General features: G+C 34.7%; 1 protein-coding gene across 1 annotated transcript in view; it reads right to left on the bottom strand.

Annotated features, from left to right (window-relative positions):
- Positions 1–13,794: 13,794 nt before the first annotated feature.
- The window catches only part of LOC149413820 (irregular chiasm C-roughest protein-like), a 116,679-nt gene continuing 114,607 nt past the window's right edge, over positions 13,795–15,866 (bottom strand). The window contains exons 17-19 of the mRNA XM_089644692.1: positions 15,650–15,730; positions 14,788–14,970; positions 13,795–14,350 (exon numbers count right to left, since the gene is read on the bottom strand). Coding sequence (XP_089500818.1) covers positions 14,313–14,350; positions 14,788–14,970; positions 15,650–15,730 — 302 coding nt within the window. The 3' untranslated portion in view covers positions 13,795–14,312. The remainder of the gene's footprint in view (positions 14,351–14,787; positions 14,971–15,649; positions 15,731–15,866) is intronic.

Here is a 15,866-nt window from a genome sequence, read left to right as displayed (position 1 = left end):
TGTTTATATTATTATTTTCTTTGTGAGCAAAGTGAAGGAAAATATTAATTTCCGCCGTCTCTATGGGGATTATCGTTTTATTGAAAACTCGTTCTACTTAAAAGGTAACGTCGATGGACTTTATTAATGCGAAAACTGCAGGAAAACGATGAGAGCAACATAAAGATTGAGATTTGCCATTTATTTCTTTTAGGTTTGCGATAAATGTAAATTATTTTAATCAATTGGAAGCACTGCAAAAGACTTTCAAAAATTAAATTTTGATAAAATTAGCTTCCGTTTAGAAAACTTCCCGATATTGCTAATTTACTAAGAATCTCTTCAAATTATTCGCATCTTGTTAAAAACGGGATTGTTAAGACCATTAACGAATGAATTGATAGGTTTCCTGAGTAAAATACCACTATTTTGTCACGATGTCTGAACACGAATTTTCATAAAAATTCTAACATTTTTGCATTTCGTCATGATGCATTATGAAGACAAACGCAGGTGGATGAACACGTATTGCGATATTATTATTTATCAGGAAGAGGTTTGCAGTATCGTGTTTAACAGTATTTCCAATAATATGAAGAAATTTTTAATAAATCATCATAAATAAAAATATATTTTTTTTTTTTTTCTTCGAGTATTATTTGACGTATGTCACAAAATAGTAAAACTGTCATCGTGATCTTTTATGCTTCTACTTTGCTCTATTTCCAACTTTTTTTGGTTCTACCAAGGTAACATAACACAATAGTGTCACCTCTTGCATGTACATTTCTAGTTCTACCAAGGTGACATAACACAATAGTGTCAACTCTTGCATTTACATTTCTAGTTCTACCAAGGTAACATAACACAATAGTGTCACCTCTTGCATGTACATTTCTAGTTCTACCAAGGTAACATAACACAATAGTGTCACCTCTTGCATGTACATTTCTAGTTCTACCAATGTAACATAACACAATAGTCACCTCTTGCATGTACATTTGATATTGTTATCTTTGGTACTATTGGATTTATCTGTGTACACATGTTATTTACTCACTTCTACTAATTGTTATTGCTACTACTTGTTTTTGTATGCATTTTCTGTTTTACCATTACTAATTTACCGTACCTAAACCTGTTTCCTAAATTCGTAATCTTCTACGTAATATTGGTGAATAACCTTGTTTGCCATGAAAAATAAATTAATCTTCTCTTGCATATTCTTCGCCTATTTTTACTTTTGTCAAAGTATTTGAGTGCCACATCTTCCTTGCGCGTCCCTGACTTCATTTTTTAAAATGTGAACACCTCCCAAGAGTCTCAACTACTCCCAACCATCTGGAGCCAGTGATACTATGGAAAACCCAATTTGAGTATGTTGTGAAGCTGAAGGCGAAGGGGAGGGGTAAGATTTGGTTAGGATGAACCTGAATATTCAAATCAGATCAGCAAACACGGCTAAAGCCTTTTCAAGCAACTTTTCAATTTTGAATGATGGTAATGCACCAGAGCGATACTAAGAATACCTTCCAATTTGGAACGTGCCGCAAATATACTAATTTTTATATGAATAAATGGTAAAAAAGACAAATTAATCAAATATAATTAACTGTCACATGCTGGGATTCGAACCCGAGACATCCGGATTGCTAGTCAAGAGCCGTACCACTCGACCACGGAGGCCTAAGGCTCTGTTACAAGTTTGTCAACAATTTCTTGCTGTGCAAATCCCATTAATTTTTCATTACTTATAATATGTAGGGAGATGGAAGCCATAATCTGTGAGTATTTTTCCAACATAACCTAAAAGCAAACATTATGTTTTTTTTTTTGTAATAATAATATTTTATTATCTCTATATGTATGTGAAAAGTATCCACTTTACCCTCTACGATTATTTCATCATTACTAAAGTTGTGTTTAATTTTCCACCATGATCCCTTACGATCACGTCAGGAAAAATGAGTGAAAAAGGTCACTTTCGAACTATAAGTCTTATAATTTAAAAATTTCGCACAAAAAAATATATACGCAATATGTCATCTTTGATGAATTATTTTTAATCAAAAAATTAATTTCATTAACCGGTTAAGTGCGAATCACTCCCGTGGGCGGCCCAATCGAATTAATTTTACCAACCGGTTCAGTGCCAATCACTCCTATGGGCGGACCAACCAAATTAATTTTATTAACCGGTTCAGTGCCAATCTCTCCCATGGGCGGACCAATCATAAGTAATTTTAAGGCGACATAAGACTTCAATAACGGGAGTCCGCTCGAGGCTTGCATTTCAATCCCTATCCATATTTTTTTTTCAGACCGGTACTCACGGATGTAAGTTATTTATATTTAAAATTAATATGAACAGTACATTACAACTAACATATTTAACGTAAAACGTTTTTCATCTATTAAATTAGAGGTAAGTACCAGATTTTATTTTTCTAGACGATTAAATAGTAATCATTTAGAAATATCTGAGATTTTAGTAACACGTTTATTAAAATAAACCGCGCGGAAAAATCAATTTCCAAGGCCTGTCAGGGCAAATTCGACAGTAAGTCCATCTGATACGCTAGGCCAAATATTTTTATAGATGCTTTCTTCACTTACGTGGTTAAGATTCCCACTTTTTTACGAGTATTTTCTAGGGTAAATTTGACCGTAGTTTCGTCCAATACACTGAGGCTGCGCATCAAATATTTTGTTGACGCCTTTTTTTTTTCCATTATTTCTGGCTTTCACCCTTCAAGGGTGTTCTTGGCCATCATTTAAAATTATTGAGAAAGGTGTATTGAAAGGTGAATTTAAATATTAATTTTATTTAAATAGGCAAATTTCAAAATTATAATGAAAATTGGAGTCGAGTTCAGACTTAAAAGAGATGAAATGTTGAATGGAGGGGAGGCAATTTTATTTAAGGCTTGATAGAAGAGAGGATATTTGTTTAGAGAGGGACAACCAAAAAATATGTGATCTAAAGTTCCCACTTCTAGACCACAGAATGTACAATCTGGGGAGTCAAGGACGTGAATTTTAAAAAGATGGGAAGGAACGGAACAATGACCGATCCTCATTCGAATGAGTGAAGAAATTTCTTTTTTGGAAAAATGAGGGAATTGCTGAAACCACGGTTTTGATGGTATAGTCCTTTGTATTGAGGCATAGCAGGCTCCCTTGGATTGACTAGCAATGTGCCAATACTCTGACCAAACATTGCGGGATCTTTCTTTGATGATGGAAAAAATGTCAGATAAGGGAATGTGGTTTACGAGGGTAACAACAGGGTTGGACGCTCCTTGTTTTGCCAAGGCATCCGCAATATCATTACCCATGATACCAACATGTCCAGGAATCCAAATCAGAGTTACAGATTTACCAGAGCTTTGAATGGATGCTATCATCTCTCGAATAAGGCATACAAAATGATCATCAGGATGAAGAAGAGGACTGGATTTAAGTTTTTGGAGGGAACTGAGAGAGTCAGAGAGAACGAGGGAATGTTCAAAATTATTTTTGATTATATATTTGAGAGATTCTATTATTGCAATGCACTCAGCTGAAAATATTGAAAATTGATTTGAAATTGAATGAAATATTCTATCATTAGAATTATTGTGGTAAACGTTAATACCTATACCACAGTTAGGAGAGTCGGGAGATTTGGATCCATCAGTAAATAAAAGAGAAAAGTTGGGCCATTTAGATAAAATAATGTCATTGAACATATTATTGACAGTTCGGGCCGGGAGATTGGAATGACTTTTAAAGATTCCGATCCCTTCTAATATTGTCGGGGATAGGGTGACGTGACTATATTTTAGTTTGTATAAGGGAAGTAGATCATTTTGGATGATGTGGAGCTCTGAGAGAGACTTAAAATTTTTACAGATGTCAGGAATAGGTTTAGTTGAAGCTCTGATTGTAGATGAATGGTTTGAGTCAATGAACAACGAGAGGCTGGGGATAACCTGATGACATTTAGAATTTAAACATTTAAGAACAAATTTGTCAGCAAATAGTTGACGCCTTAAATAAAGAGGAGGATCAGAACATTCTACTTGAAGGGAATTGATGGGTGACGATTGCATCGCTCCAGTTATTATTCGCAAAGATTTAGATTGAATTTTGTCTAATTTATTAAGTACATTTTTTGAGGCAGTACTAAAAAGTGGGCAGGCATAGTCGAGATGGCTTCGAATAAGTGCATTGTAAAGCAACTTAATGCAAGTAGGGTGAGCTCCCCACCAAACGCCAGATAATGATCTGATGATATTTAAATTTTTTTCGCATTTAGTAACTAAATTATTAATATGGGAAGACCATTTAAGTTTCCTATCAAATGTTACTCCCAAAAATTTTACTTCAGAAGCGTTGGAGATTGGAGAATTTTTAAATAAAATTTGAACGGGGGGGTTTTTATGGCGGTTTGAGAAGGTGACACACTGAGTCTTTTGGATTGAAAGTTCAAGACCATGTAACGTGAGCCATGTGCAAAGGGCATTCATGGCTTCGTTAAGATATTTGACGGCAAGAGGGATGATTTTGGATGATAAGAAGAAAGCTATGTCATCTGCGAACTCGATAATTTTTATTTGTGGGGGAATAGTGACATGCATATCATATGTGTATATATTATACAGTAAGGGGGACAATACATCGCCTTGTGGTAAACCCTTCCAAATAGACCTACTTTGAGGAGAAATATCTGGAAGTTCAATGAAATTTTTTCTATCTAGAAATAGATTAATAATTGATTGGACAAACATGGGGGGAAGGCCAAGGCCTAGAAGTTTTTTTTTCAGGATTGGGATGGAAACATTGTCAAAGGCGCCTTCTATATCTATAAAGACGGCAAGACAAACTTCCTGTTTAGAAATTGATAAATTAATATCAGTGCTGATGATGGCAAGGTTATCCTGAGTGGATTTTTTTTTCCTAAATCCAAATTGAGATGGAGAGAGAAGCTGTTTACTCTCGACAAAAAATTCTAATCGGTTTTTAATTAATTTTTCATAAAGTTTACTGAGGGTGGATGAAAGAGCGATTGGCCTGTAGTTGGATCCAAAATTTGGAGATTTGTTTGTTTTTAAAATAGGGATGATTATTTGAGAACTCCAGTCATCAGGCATTATACCAGTCTGGAAGATTTTATTTAAGATGCTTAAGAAGTGGTTTAGAACATTATCATTACTATTTTTGATTATGCTGTAAGGTATACCATCTCTGCCTGGAGATGAGTCCTTGACTGTTGATAAACAATTTTTTAGCTCAATTAAGGTGAATGGAGAGTCTAGCCAATGATTAGACATGGGAGTATTATAGATGGGCGTTATTTCATCTAAGTTAGGAACAGAAGGGGGGGCAATTTTGTCCAAGAATTCATCTATCCATTTAGAATGGGACGCTCGAGGAGATGGTGAACTGGAGGAGGATCGAAATCTTCGGATCATAGACCAAACTTCCGAAATTGGAGTGTTCGGAGATACTGAACTGCAAAAGTTGTACCATCCGGATCTTTTTTTTGACCTCAATACCCTTTTGGCATTGGATTCAGCGTTTTTGTATATAAGATAGTTCTCCATAGTCATATTGTAACGATAGGAAAGAGATTTAGCTTTCCGAATTCTTACTACTTTGGAACATTCCTCATCCCACCAGGGAGTTGGAGGGAGTTTTTTGAGAGATTTAGTTTTAGGGGGAGGATTTGATTTATTTATTGCAGTTATGAGCATTGATTTGAAGTTATTATAATCATCTTTGACGGAAAATATATCGGTGGCGGGTGAATTTAGTAGGAACTTGTCCATATGAGAGTTAAATTCATCCCATTTGGTGTGTTTCGTTTTAATCTTTGTCGAAATATGAGACTTGTCCGATTGGAAAGAAGTTTGATAAGTAATGATGATCGGGAAATGATCACTGGAGCAAGGGTCGGGGGACACCACCCACGAGGAGAGAGAAGCCAGACTAGTAGAACATATCGAGAGATCCACTGCACTGGGGTTTGTGCTGGGGCGTGAGATCCTAGTAGGAGATCCGTCATTCAAAAGGAAAAGGTTGGATTGATCTAGGAAATCCATCACACTTTGACCATCTCGGTCGGAGAAAGCAGAACCCCAGACGGGGGAATGGGCATTAAAATCGCCTAATATAAAGAAAGGAGGGCTTAGTTGACTTACAATTTGCAACCAAGTTTGTTTATTGAAGTGGGCTGTTGGGGGAAGATAGACTGAAATAAAGGATGTGTCCTTTATTTTAGCTGCAACCATTTGGAAGTCAGCATTGGGGGGTTTGATATTATTTATTGGGGAAAATGATATGGATTTTTTAATAAAAAGGGCAGCACCGCCACCCGAACCTTCCGGGCGATCGTCGCGGAGACAGGAATACCCTCCCACATTAAAGTGGGTGGATGGAGTAAACCAAGTCTCCGAGATAGCAGCCAAAGAAATAAAGTTGGAATTTAATAGGTTAAGGAGATCAGATTTGTTAGAAATAGCACTTCGGCTATTCCACTGAAGTATTCTGACATCCTGAAGAGCCATTTTGAATAAATGATTTTAATGTGGAAATAATAGTAGCAGCGTTGGACGGTAGATTACTTTGTGAAGAAATAAGGTCAATTAGAAGCATAATAAGAGTTTGGATAAATGAAGAATTGTCTTGGGAGAGTTTTTCAGAAAGTTTAAGAGAGTTCATTGAGGACGGATTATAATTATTTGCACACCCATTTGTGGCATATGAAAGAGGTGAACCATTGGGATTTAAGAGCAGTGAGTTGTGTTGTTGCTGATCGTATCCAGGAGCCGGTTTAGAGATAGCGTTTTTGTATGTGAATTTAGTTGAACGAGAAGAAGTTGTTGCAGTGGAGGGAAGAGGGTTGGATGAGGAGTTGCTGGATAAAGCCTCAGCAAATGATTTTTTGACAGGCGGGAATAATTTAGAAGCCTGCAGAAAAGACAAGTTCTGAGAGGCCATTGAAATTTTAATATTTTTTTGGCGAGATTGTTCTGGGCAAGATGTGTTGATAGCTGTATGTGAGCCTGAGCAGTTAAAACATTTAGGTGAGGAGGAAGAAGGACATTGGTCAGCTGCGTGGTTTTCTCCACATTTAAAACATCTGGGTTGAGATCTGCATGCAGCTTTGGTATGACCAAAACGGCAGCAATTGAAACATTGAGTGGTGGGATATGTATACATTTCAACTGGTAATGAGTTGAAGAATAAATATATATGGGAGGGAAGAGATTGACCTTCAAAGGTGATAACAACAGATTGGGAGGGCTTCCAGGTAATTATACCCTCAGAGGAGTCCTTGTAATTTAGCCTCCTGGCTTTTATGGGATTGCCAATGTGTTGGGGGGTTGAAAGTGAAGACAGAATTTCTTCGATGGACAGATCGGTCGAGATACCTCTGACCAGGCCCATGCGAGTGACATTGAAAGTAGGGATATATGCCTTGAACTTTGAATTAGATGAAATGAAGATATTTTTGATGAAACTGTTGGCAGCTGGCCCTGAGAGGAATTCGACGGAGATTCGGAAGCGACCCTCGGCTTTTACACCTCCAGGTTTGATTGAAAGATTCTTGCTATTTGATAGGAATTTGCCAAATTCAAGAGGGTGGATGGTTTTTCCTTGCTCAGTTTTTTGGGCGTATGCTATGAATAGGCCACGGGAATGAGGAGAATAAAAGTTTGTTGGAGGAAGTTGAGAAAGTGCTGGTGGGGACAGTGAAGTCGAAGGCGAGTCAAGTTTTATTGGGGAAGAAGGAGTAAATTTCCTTTTTTTGGTAGAAGTCAATATGACAGAATCACTGTCAGAAATTTCTACATTTTCCCCGTCTGGGGGGTCTGGAGAGGGATCTGGGGGCTTTGTAGGGGGTCCAGGAGGGAAATCTTCCTCCATTATTCACAACAGTAAACAACTACAATAATAGTATGAAAAATGACAGAAGTAAAAAAGTTTATAAATATCTGGAAATCAGCAGCGAAAAGTGACTCCTGGAAGATCAGGAGGGAGAAGAAACCTCAAGGCACAACACACTACACTTTTTTTTGCCAGAAAACAAAAAAGAATGGTAAAAAATTAATTTTAGATAGAGCAAAACAAAACAACTGATGACAGCCAAATGTTATTGTTGCAATCTGTTGACGCCTTCTTCACTGACATTTTTAAGAATGCAAAGCTCCTGGCAGAAAATGTGTTAACGCATTCTGGAAATAAGTAGCTTGATGGTGGATTGACAGTAAAAACATATAGCTGTAATGAACACCGGATACCATGGAATAATAGTGATCGTAAGTCTCTGACGAATGTACGATGCGAACGAATGCTATAAAAGGCGACCACGCATGTTTAAGAGCCTCTTCCATTTCTAAACGCCTGACCAGTTGTACATTAACACATTATACTAATTATCGAAGTTCATATTTTATTGCACTATTAACTCCTAAAGCCTCAAACATTTTGCAATGTACTTCGCTTGGGTAACTGACAAATTAACTTTTTATAGTAGCTTACCGATGGTTTTTCATCTTGGAAACTGTAATTACTACTTCACACTAAATTTAAAAAAATATATTTAATTACGTTAAAGTATTATACAATTTATTGTGATTTCACTTTTTTGACATTCGTGGTTAAATACAAAGTGTTTGTGTTTTATTTTATAATAAAATGTTTTTCAAGTGATGTATATTGTTTCATAGAATCATTTTAATTTTTTGGGAACCTTTATAGTATTATACAATCGTCAATCAGTATTAAATACAGCAGCACGGCTTATAACCGGGGTTTCTAAATATTCGCACATTTCAGAACACCTTTGTAACCTTCACTGGCTCAAGTGTCTTGAAAGAATCCAGTACAAATTGTGCTGGATGGTGTTTAAATCCATCAATGAAATGGCCCCACCCTACATTTCTGAACTATGCATCCCGGAAAACACTGGTCTGAGGCAGTCAACTTTGAGATTAGCAACATCATCAGCTGTAGGCAGACTGATGGAACCTAAACCCAAGCCAAATACTAAGTTTAGTGATCGCGCTTTCGGAGCATCTGGGCCGAAGGCTTGGAATAAACTTCCTCAGGAACTAAGAACCACAAGTCCTACAGAATTCAGGTCTAAACTAAAAAATTACATTTTTAAGCTGTCATATCCTTAAATTAAATATACCATTCCTGAGAGAAAGTCCAGTTATATCCAATTATCTAATGATCCTGTATCTAAATTTCACTAATAAACAATCAGTTAAAGTTAATTAATTGTTAATCTCAAGTGACCTACCAGGTAAGAATTGTACTGTATATTATCTCAATATATAGTTAGTAATAACAAAGGTTATTGTAAAAACGTATTATATATTTGTACAGCGTCTTTCAGGTGATTTTGCACAAAATCGGCGCTATACAAATCATCCAAATAATATTATTATTTTCTTTTAGAATGAAAACTGAAAGCGCGGTATTCTCTCTTTCTAACACTGTTTAAATCATATTTATCACCATAGTACAGAACGAGATGGCATAACTTATATGCGACCGTATCAGGCAGGGAAATAATCTCTACAGTTGATTGTTGGTCTGTGAAGAATTTCTTCCAAAATTTGCCCATGGGGTGAAGAACGAAACACCAAACATTTTAAAACGGGAATCCTTCCTAGTTGGACAGTCAAAAGCATAAAATGTTATCAATATTATAAAAAAATAAATATATAAAATTACTTTATTAACCTACAAGTTTTGTAGCTTTAACCAAAAATAGAAATAAATGAATGAAAACTTAATACTCGATAATTCTTTTTTGATGAGGGTCAAAGAATGTTACCGAAGTAATTCAGTGTGTTAATATCTTGTCACTTGAGGTGACTATTGGCCAATGATAGATGTGTTGGTTATCTATCACATCATTACCTACTTACCACAAAGCTTTGGACATCAATTTATAATTTGGAGCCCACACAAGGTGAAGTATTCCCTCATGTTGGAGAGAGATCAGAAGCAGTTCTGAGACTTCGCTACCCGTGACTTTCTTTTACCGAGTTTCTTTGCTCGGAATGAATTATCTACTGGTCAGAAGGGATGTGCACATTAATAAACATTTACTTCAGACTTAATATCGACTATCATAGAAAGCATTCATTCTATGTTCTTACTGGATATCTCTGTCACTGACATCAAATACTGTTTTATCTCCCAGGCTGCAGTACTAACTCGCCAATGGTCATGCCGCGCCGGTGAGGAGAGTAGTCTTCTGTAAATAATCGAGTCAAATATCGATATATTTCGCATCAACGAAGGCAGCTTTTTAAATATAAGCTTTATTGGTTCTAGTGTAGTTGATATCTACTTTATTTATATTTATGTAACTAACTAACTAACTAACTAACTAACCATCATGCCGTTTCTTCGCAGGGGTAGGCAAGGAGGAACCAAACAACCGCCAAACAACTCGGTCTTGGAACACACTCCTTGCCTCATTCATTGTTCTGACTCTTGACATGGCCCGACTAGGGTATCTGATTCACTTTATCGTGCCATGTCTTCCTCGGGCGTCGCCGACTTCTGCTACCATTTGTATTTACATAATATATCCTCATTACACGCCTTTCTTCGCTCATTTGCTCTACATGCCCAAACCATCTAAGCGTCCCTTTCTCATTACGCTTACATCAGCCTTGCACTCTTTGCGGTTCTCCACATTTCTCACACAATCATACATGATTTTACCAGGGATCTCATTTAAACAGCATTCAATCTACTTTCATCCTTTCTCTGCCAGTTCCATGCCTCACTTCCGCACATCAGAGTAGGTACCAGCACTCCATTGTGGACTGCTAACTTCGCTTCTTTGGACATTTTTTTGCTAGCGCCAACTGCGTTCAGTCCTCCATTAATGATATTGAAGGAAGGGTGAATGCAGGTAACTCCATTAATATATTTGTGTAATTCTGCTAAATGTAGTTAAAAACAGTTAGACATGAACAAATTCTTGATTTTGTCCAGCGGAAAACCATGATGATTTTAAAATGATTTTCGCCAAGTTGGTGTCAAAAAAGCAAAACGGAACTATTAATTTTATATGTATTTTTATAAAATGTGTTGGTTTCAATGATATTTTTAACTAACTCCAATTAATAAGTCTGCTATGGGTATTGTCACTCCGGGAACCACTCAAAGGATTACCAACACCCCTGCCATAAGACACTAAGAGTGGTTCGCTACGTTTGGTGACTTAGCAGGGTTTGCAGGGTGGCGGATGCGTCTGCCAAATTACTGCGTGGCGGGCCGGATCGGAAGACACCGGTTACACTATCTCCACTTCTTTTTTTTCTTTCTAGAATTCTTCTCTTTCCATTGTTGTATTCTGGGAACATTTTTGGGGCTTAAAATGAAAAATTATTTTTAATTTTTATATTTCATTTTTCATTCATAGGCCAAGTTGTAAATTGACAGTTGTACATATTTGTATTAAAATTAGGTAACGGAGACAATCAAATTGCCTCTTTTAAAAAATAAGAATCATTGCCAAAATGTACATGTTTCACTTTTTCTTTTAAACCTAATGAGAACTTCACTATACTTAGATACAGTAATAATGATGTTAAAAAACACTTAACTTACGCAATTCGATTACAACGATAATAATCTGCAAGATATGTTCTCTATACAAAAATGATAAACATTTTCATAGTATTGTCGGTCAGTTCAAGATAAGAAAATTCACATATTTACACAGGGGTCTTTGTCAGCTTGTACATTGTTACCTAACTAAAGAAAATCTTCATAATTCTAACAAAATATTATTTTGGGTCGCAGATAATCAGAAGCAAAAAACATATTGTTTTTACAAAATATTCATTAAATCCAATAATTGTGACAAACTTAATACTCCAACATTTTGTAATTGCTTTTATAATATCAAATAAAAATATATAATAATACAAGATTTCATTCGGATACATCAAGTTATACAAGCAACTAAAATAATTTAAAGTAATTGAAAATAATCTTTTAATCATTTCGCAAAAAGATATCTGGACACCCTGTATATCTATCAAATATGAAGGGATACTTTAACCAATCAGATCAAGAATGGTACAAGAAATTATTGGAATTATCTAGATATGAAATTATTACACACGGAGAAAACTTACTGATATAAAATATTGATAATTTATAAAAATCTCTTCAAATTATTCGTATTCCTGTTAATAACGGGATTGTAGGCCTTTAACGAATTTGACAGATTTGCTAATAAACTATCAGTAAAACACGAATTTGTTATGGCAAATTCTAATATTTTCACATTTCGTCATTATATTATGACAGGATAAACATAGCTACATGAACACGTGTTCCGGTATATTATTAAACTACTAATAGTTTATTAGGAAATGGTCAGCTATCACCCTTTTTCCTAGGATTTTAATAAATCAGCAATACTCATGTTTCTCCGTGTTAGCATGTTAAATGCGATATGGCGTAAAATTCTTAACCGTAAAAGAAAATATGTTTTTATTCAAATAATGTATTTTCTTCAGCCTTTTCCTATTCTAACACTTATTCGAAAAAAGCGACGAAAAATCACTCAATATTAATATTTACATTAATTATGATTGGAAATAAAATAAACACTGAACTCCTTCAAACAAACAATATGTTGTATTTACAATTAATTGATATCATTTTTTTTTATTAAAGCTTTCCTTAAAATCGTAATTGAATTTCAGAAATATTCATCTCTATATAATTTGAAATTAACTATATTTTACTATCAATGATAAATTATTTAACTATCATGTTATCGATGGTAAACAATATTATAAAACTTTTAATTTATTTTATGCGCTTTGAATAACAAAAGTAAGCAAGGAATTTTAAATTAATGACATCTTACATATTTAGTCAGCTGAAATAATTTATCAACAACACAAGTGAAGACGGCTTTTTTTAATGCAGGTTAAAAAATATTGTATATCTTACATTGAATTGACGAATTAATTTGACAATTTGTTTTAATTCAGACTACACTTTAAAAACATCTTTACACCAATGATGGTGGTATATGAAGCAATGCATGGAATTGACTTAATTTTGTAAAATTAATTTACAATATCGGTTTATTCACTAATTTTTGAAACAACTAATTGAGAGTGTAGGTAGTTATAAACAAAAATTTCATTTCTACTTTTATTCAATGGACGAAGTTAATAGGGTACAATAATTTGTTTCGAGATCACAGAATTATTTTTTAAACACAAAAATATAACATTTATTGAACTTTTCCCTTTGTGGCATAACTATTTTCTGTATAATTAAAAAAAAAAAAAACAAAATATAATTATAATATGTATTTTTTAACCGACAAAAGCAATAATATTTAAACAAAAATAAACATAATAATATATATTTTAAAATAAAAGTTTAAACGAGATCACCAAAAAACATTGTTTAAATTTCAATAATCTACGAAAAATTCGAATATTGATTTCAAAAACTTTTCTTTACTCTATCACAGAAGAATCATAAATAGGTATACGATTTTAATAATTTGAAGCAACATCCAATTTTTTTTTAGTGAAGTTTCGTATTGTTTTTATTAAATCATTTTGAAACAAATAAACTCATACTAGATAATAAAACGGTTCTCCCAATTTGAAAAGATGAAAACATCCAATAAAAGATTAATATTGAAAACCAGTTTTACAAATGGTTATTGGTACATAAGAAGGTTTCAGAAAATGCGAAGTTTTAACGATCTAAAACCAATATTTTTGTTGTATTTCAGGAAGTAATAAAGACCTACAATAACTATTTACAATTAAAACTATTAGAAAAACAATTTCACACATTTTTCCAAATCTCGTCTTAGACGCACATAATTTAGCGGTACATTTTATTCACTTTTCGTTTATTCGATGAACAGTATATATATCTAATTAGGTAAATTCAAAGAAAAAATATTTACAGTCATAGAATTTGCGCATACTTTTGAACTTAAACATATTATTAAATCATGGCCACAAAAATTAGAAGAATCTTTTTATACAATATTTTAAAAATTCAACCCTTAAGTCCCGAGTTTGAAATCGCACTACAGAAATAAATTGACTTTAAAATCACAACGCTTTTATCAAATCACAAATATACTAAATAGGCCGATTGTCACATAATATCGATTTGAAAGTTTTGCAATCGTCACATTATTCTAAACAACCAACACTATTTGGATATGCATTGTTTCCAGTTTTTAGTTTCTGTATTCATCACTTTCACTTCATAGCATCACCCATCGTTTTTCGTTGCGTTTTTGATGAATGTTTTTAAACGTGTGTGGCCAACGCTGGCTGCGTTCCGGAACCTGTGAAAAGACGCATAATTATTAACACAAACTAATTTAATCATTTTTATGTTTTAATATTACAATTTTCCACTACAGGTTGTAAATAAATATGGGTAAGACAAAATACGAAAACCGACTAATGTAATTGTAAAGAGGACTGGAATTATAAAGAGCAAACGTCTAAGATTGATCAAAAAGCCCAAAAAGAAGGCAATAAGTTAAGGCTGACATATTCCTCAAGGATCCCATCTTCGACCTCTCCTCTTTCATAATATGTACATTAATAATCAGTAGATTTTTAACAGCCATTATTTTTATCATTGACAGAAAAGTTTGTAAGAAAATCATACAATGATTACAAACCAAAACATAAATAGCAATAAAGTTGTATTCACGCATTTATTGTCTGCTTTTCGCAACTCGAACGATAGTATGGTTTTGAAGTAATAGTTTACCTTTCTTAGTTATATGCACCATTTGCCCATTAGTCTGCGATGTGGGGGGTAGTATATATTGAGGGGACTGCAAGGATTGCGGCCCACAATTTCCATTGGGCACCATTTTGGGTCCCGCTGGGGGCCCGGCCGCATTCGCACTCGAGGTCGGCGTCAGGGAGCCTGGGGGTGTGGATATGTGCCCTGAAGAGAACAGCGTGTCTTTATAAAAGGATCAAAACAAAATTGGTACAAAAAAAAACATAACTTTGCTTTAGGTAAATAAGTATAACTTTTTAATGGTGTTTATTTGTTTTTGAACAAGAAAATAATGTCCAATAAGTAATTTTCTTACAGATTAAATTATCCACCTGTTCATCGTCACCTTCAAAACTGTGTTTTACATTCAATTAACAATCCTGCATTGCTACTTATTTGTAATTTTCGCCTCCTTTGCCTTACATATGGAACAAACAATTCGCGTTTTACCTTATTTTTTACATGTACATTTTAAAACTCTTGTGCTCTGCATAAAAGGTTTTTTTAAGCATAATTTACCCTTCAATAAACTTTTCTTCGTAGTTAATGGTTTATCTTTCCAAAATCATGAATGAAACATAATAATTCTTTAAAAAATCACAATTACTGCAGAGACAGGGACGTATCAAAATCATACTACTCACCTCGTTCAACAAAGTAACTCACTGCTTCTAAATCACCAGTTAACTCACACAACGCTGAAACATTTAGTTTTATTATCCAAGTAACACGTCCCAACAAAGCTAACACCGCGTCACAAAGCGCAAAGATACAGCCCGTTACGTAGTCAGTAGTTAGCAAGGATGGCAAGAAGTAAGAAGTAATAATGCAAGTGTAAGCTCACCATTTGCCAAACCGGCGACCCGGTGTCCGGTGTATGGGGGAGGAGCAGGCGTCGCGGCGGGATTAGCCGTGTTGACGGTACCTGGGCAAAATATACCTGTTAGTTGGGAGTACAGGGAATGAGCATTTGTTGGGAATATTAAAACAGTCTGGCAAGTCGATTAGTCTGCGACAAAGCGGGAATAATATTCACCACAGCACCAAGCGGCGATTTTGTG

Source organism: Hesperophylax consimilis, chromosome 21 (assembly GCF_061612785.1).
Source record: "Hesperophylax consimilis isolate HC1 chromosome 21, BYU_Hcon_1.0, whole genome shotgun sequence".
Taxonomy (NCBI): Eukaryota; Metazoa; Arthropoda; class Insecta; order Trichoptera; family Limnephilidae; genus Hesperophylax; species Hesperophylax consimilis.
The sequence above is the reverse complement of the archived record's forward strand: the minus strand, read 5'-3'. Positions and strand labels throughout refer to the sequence as shown.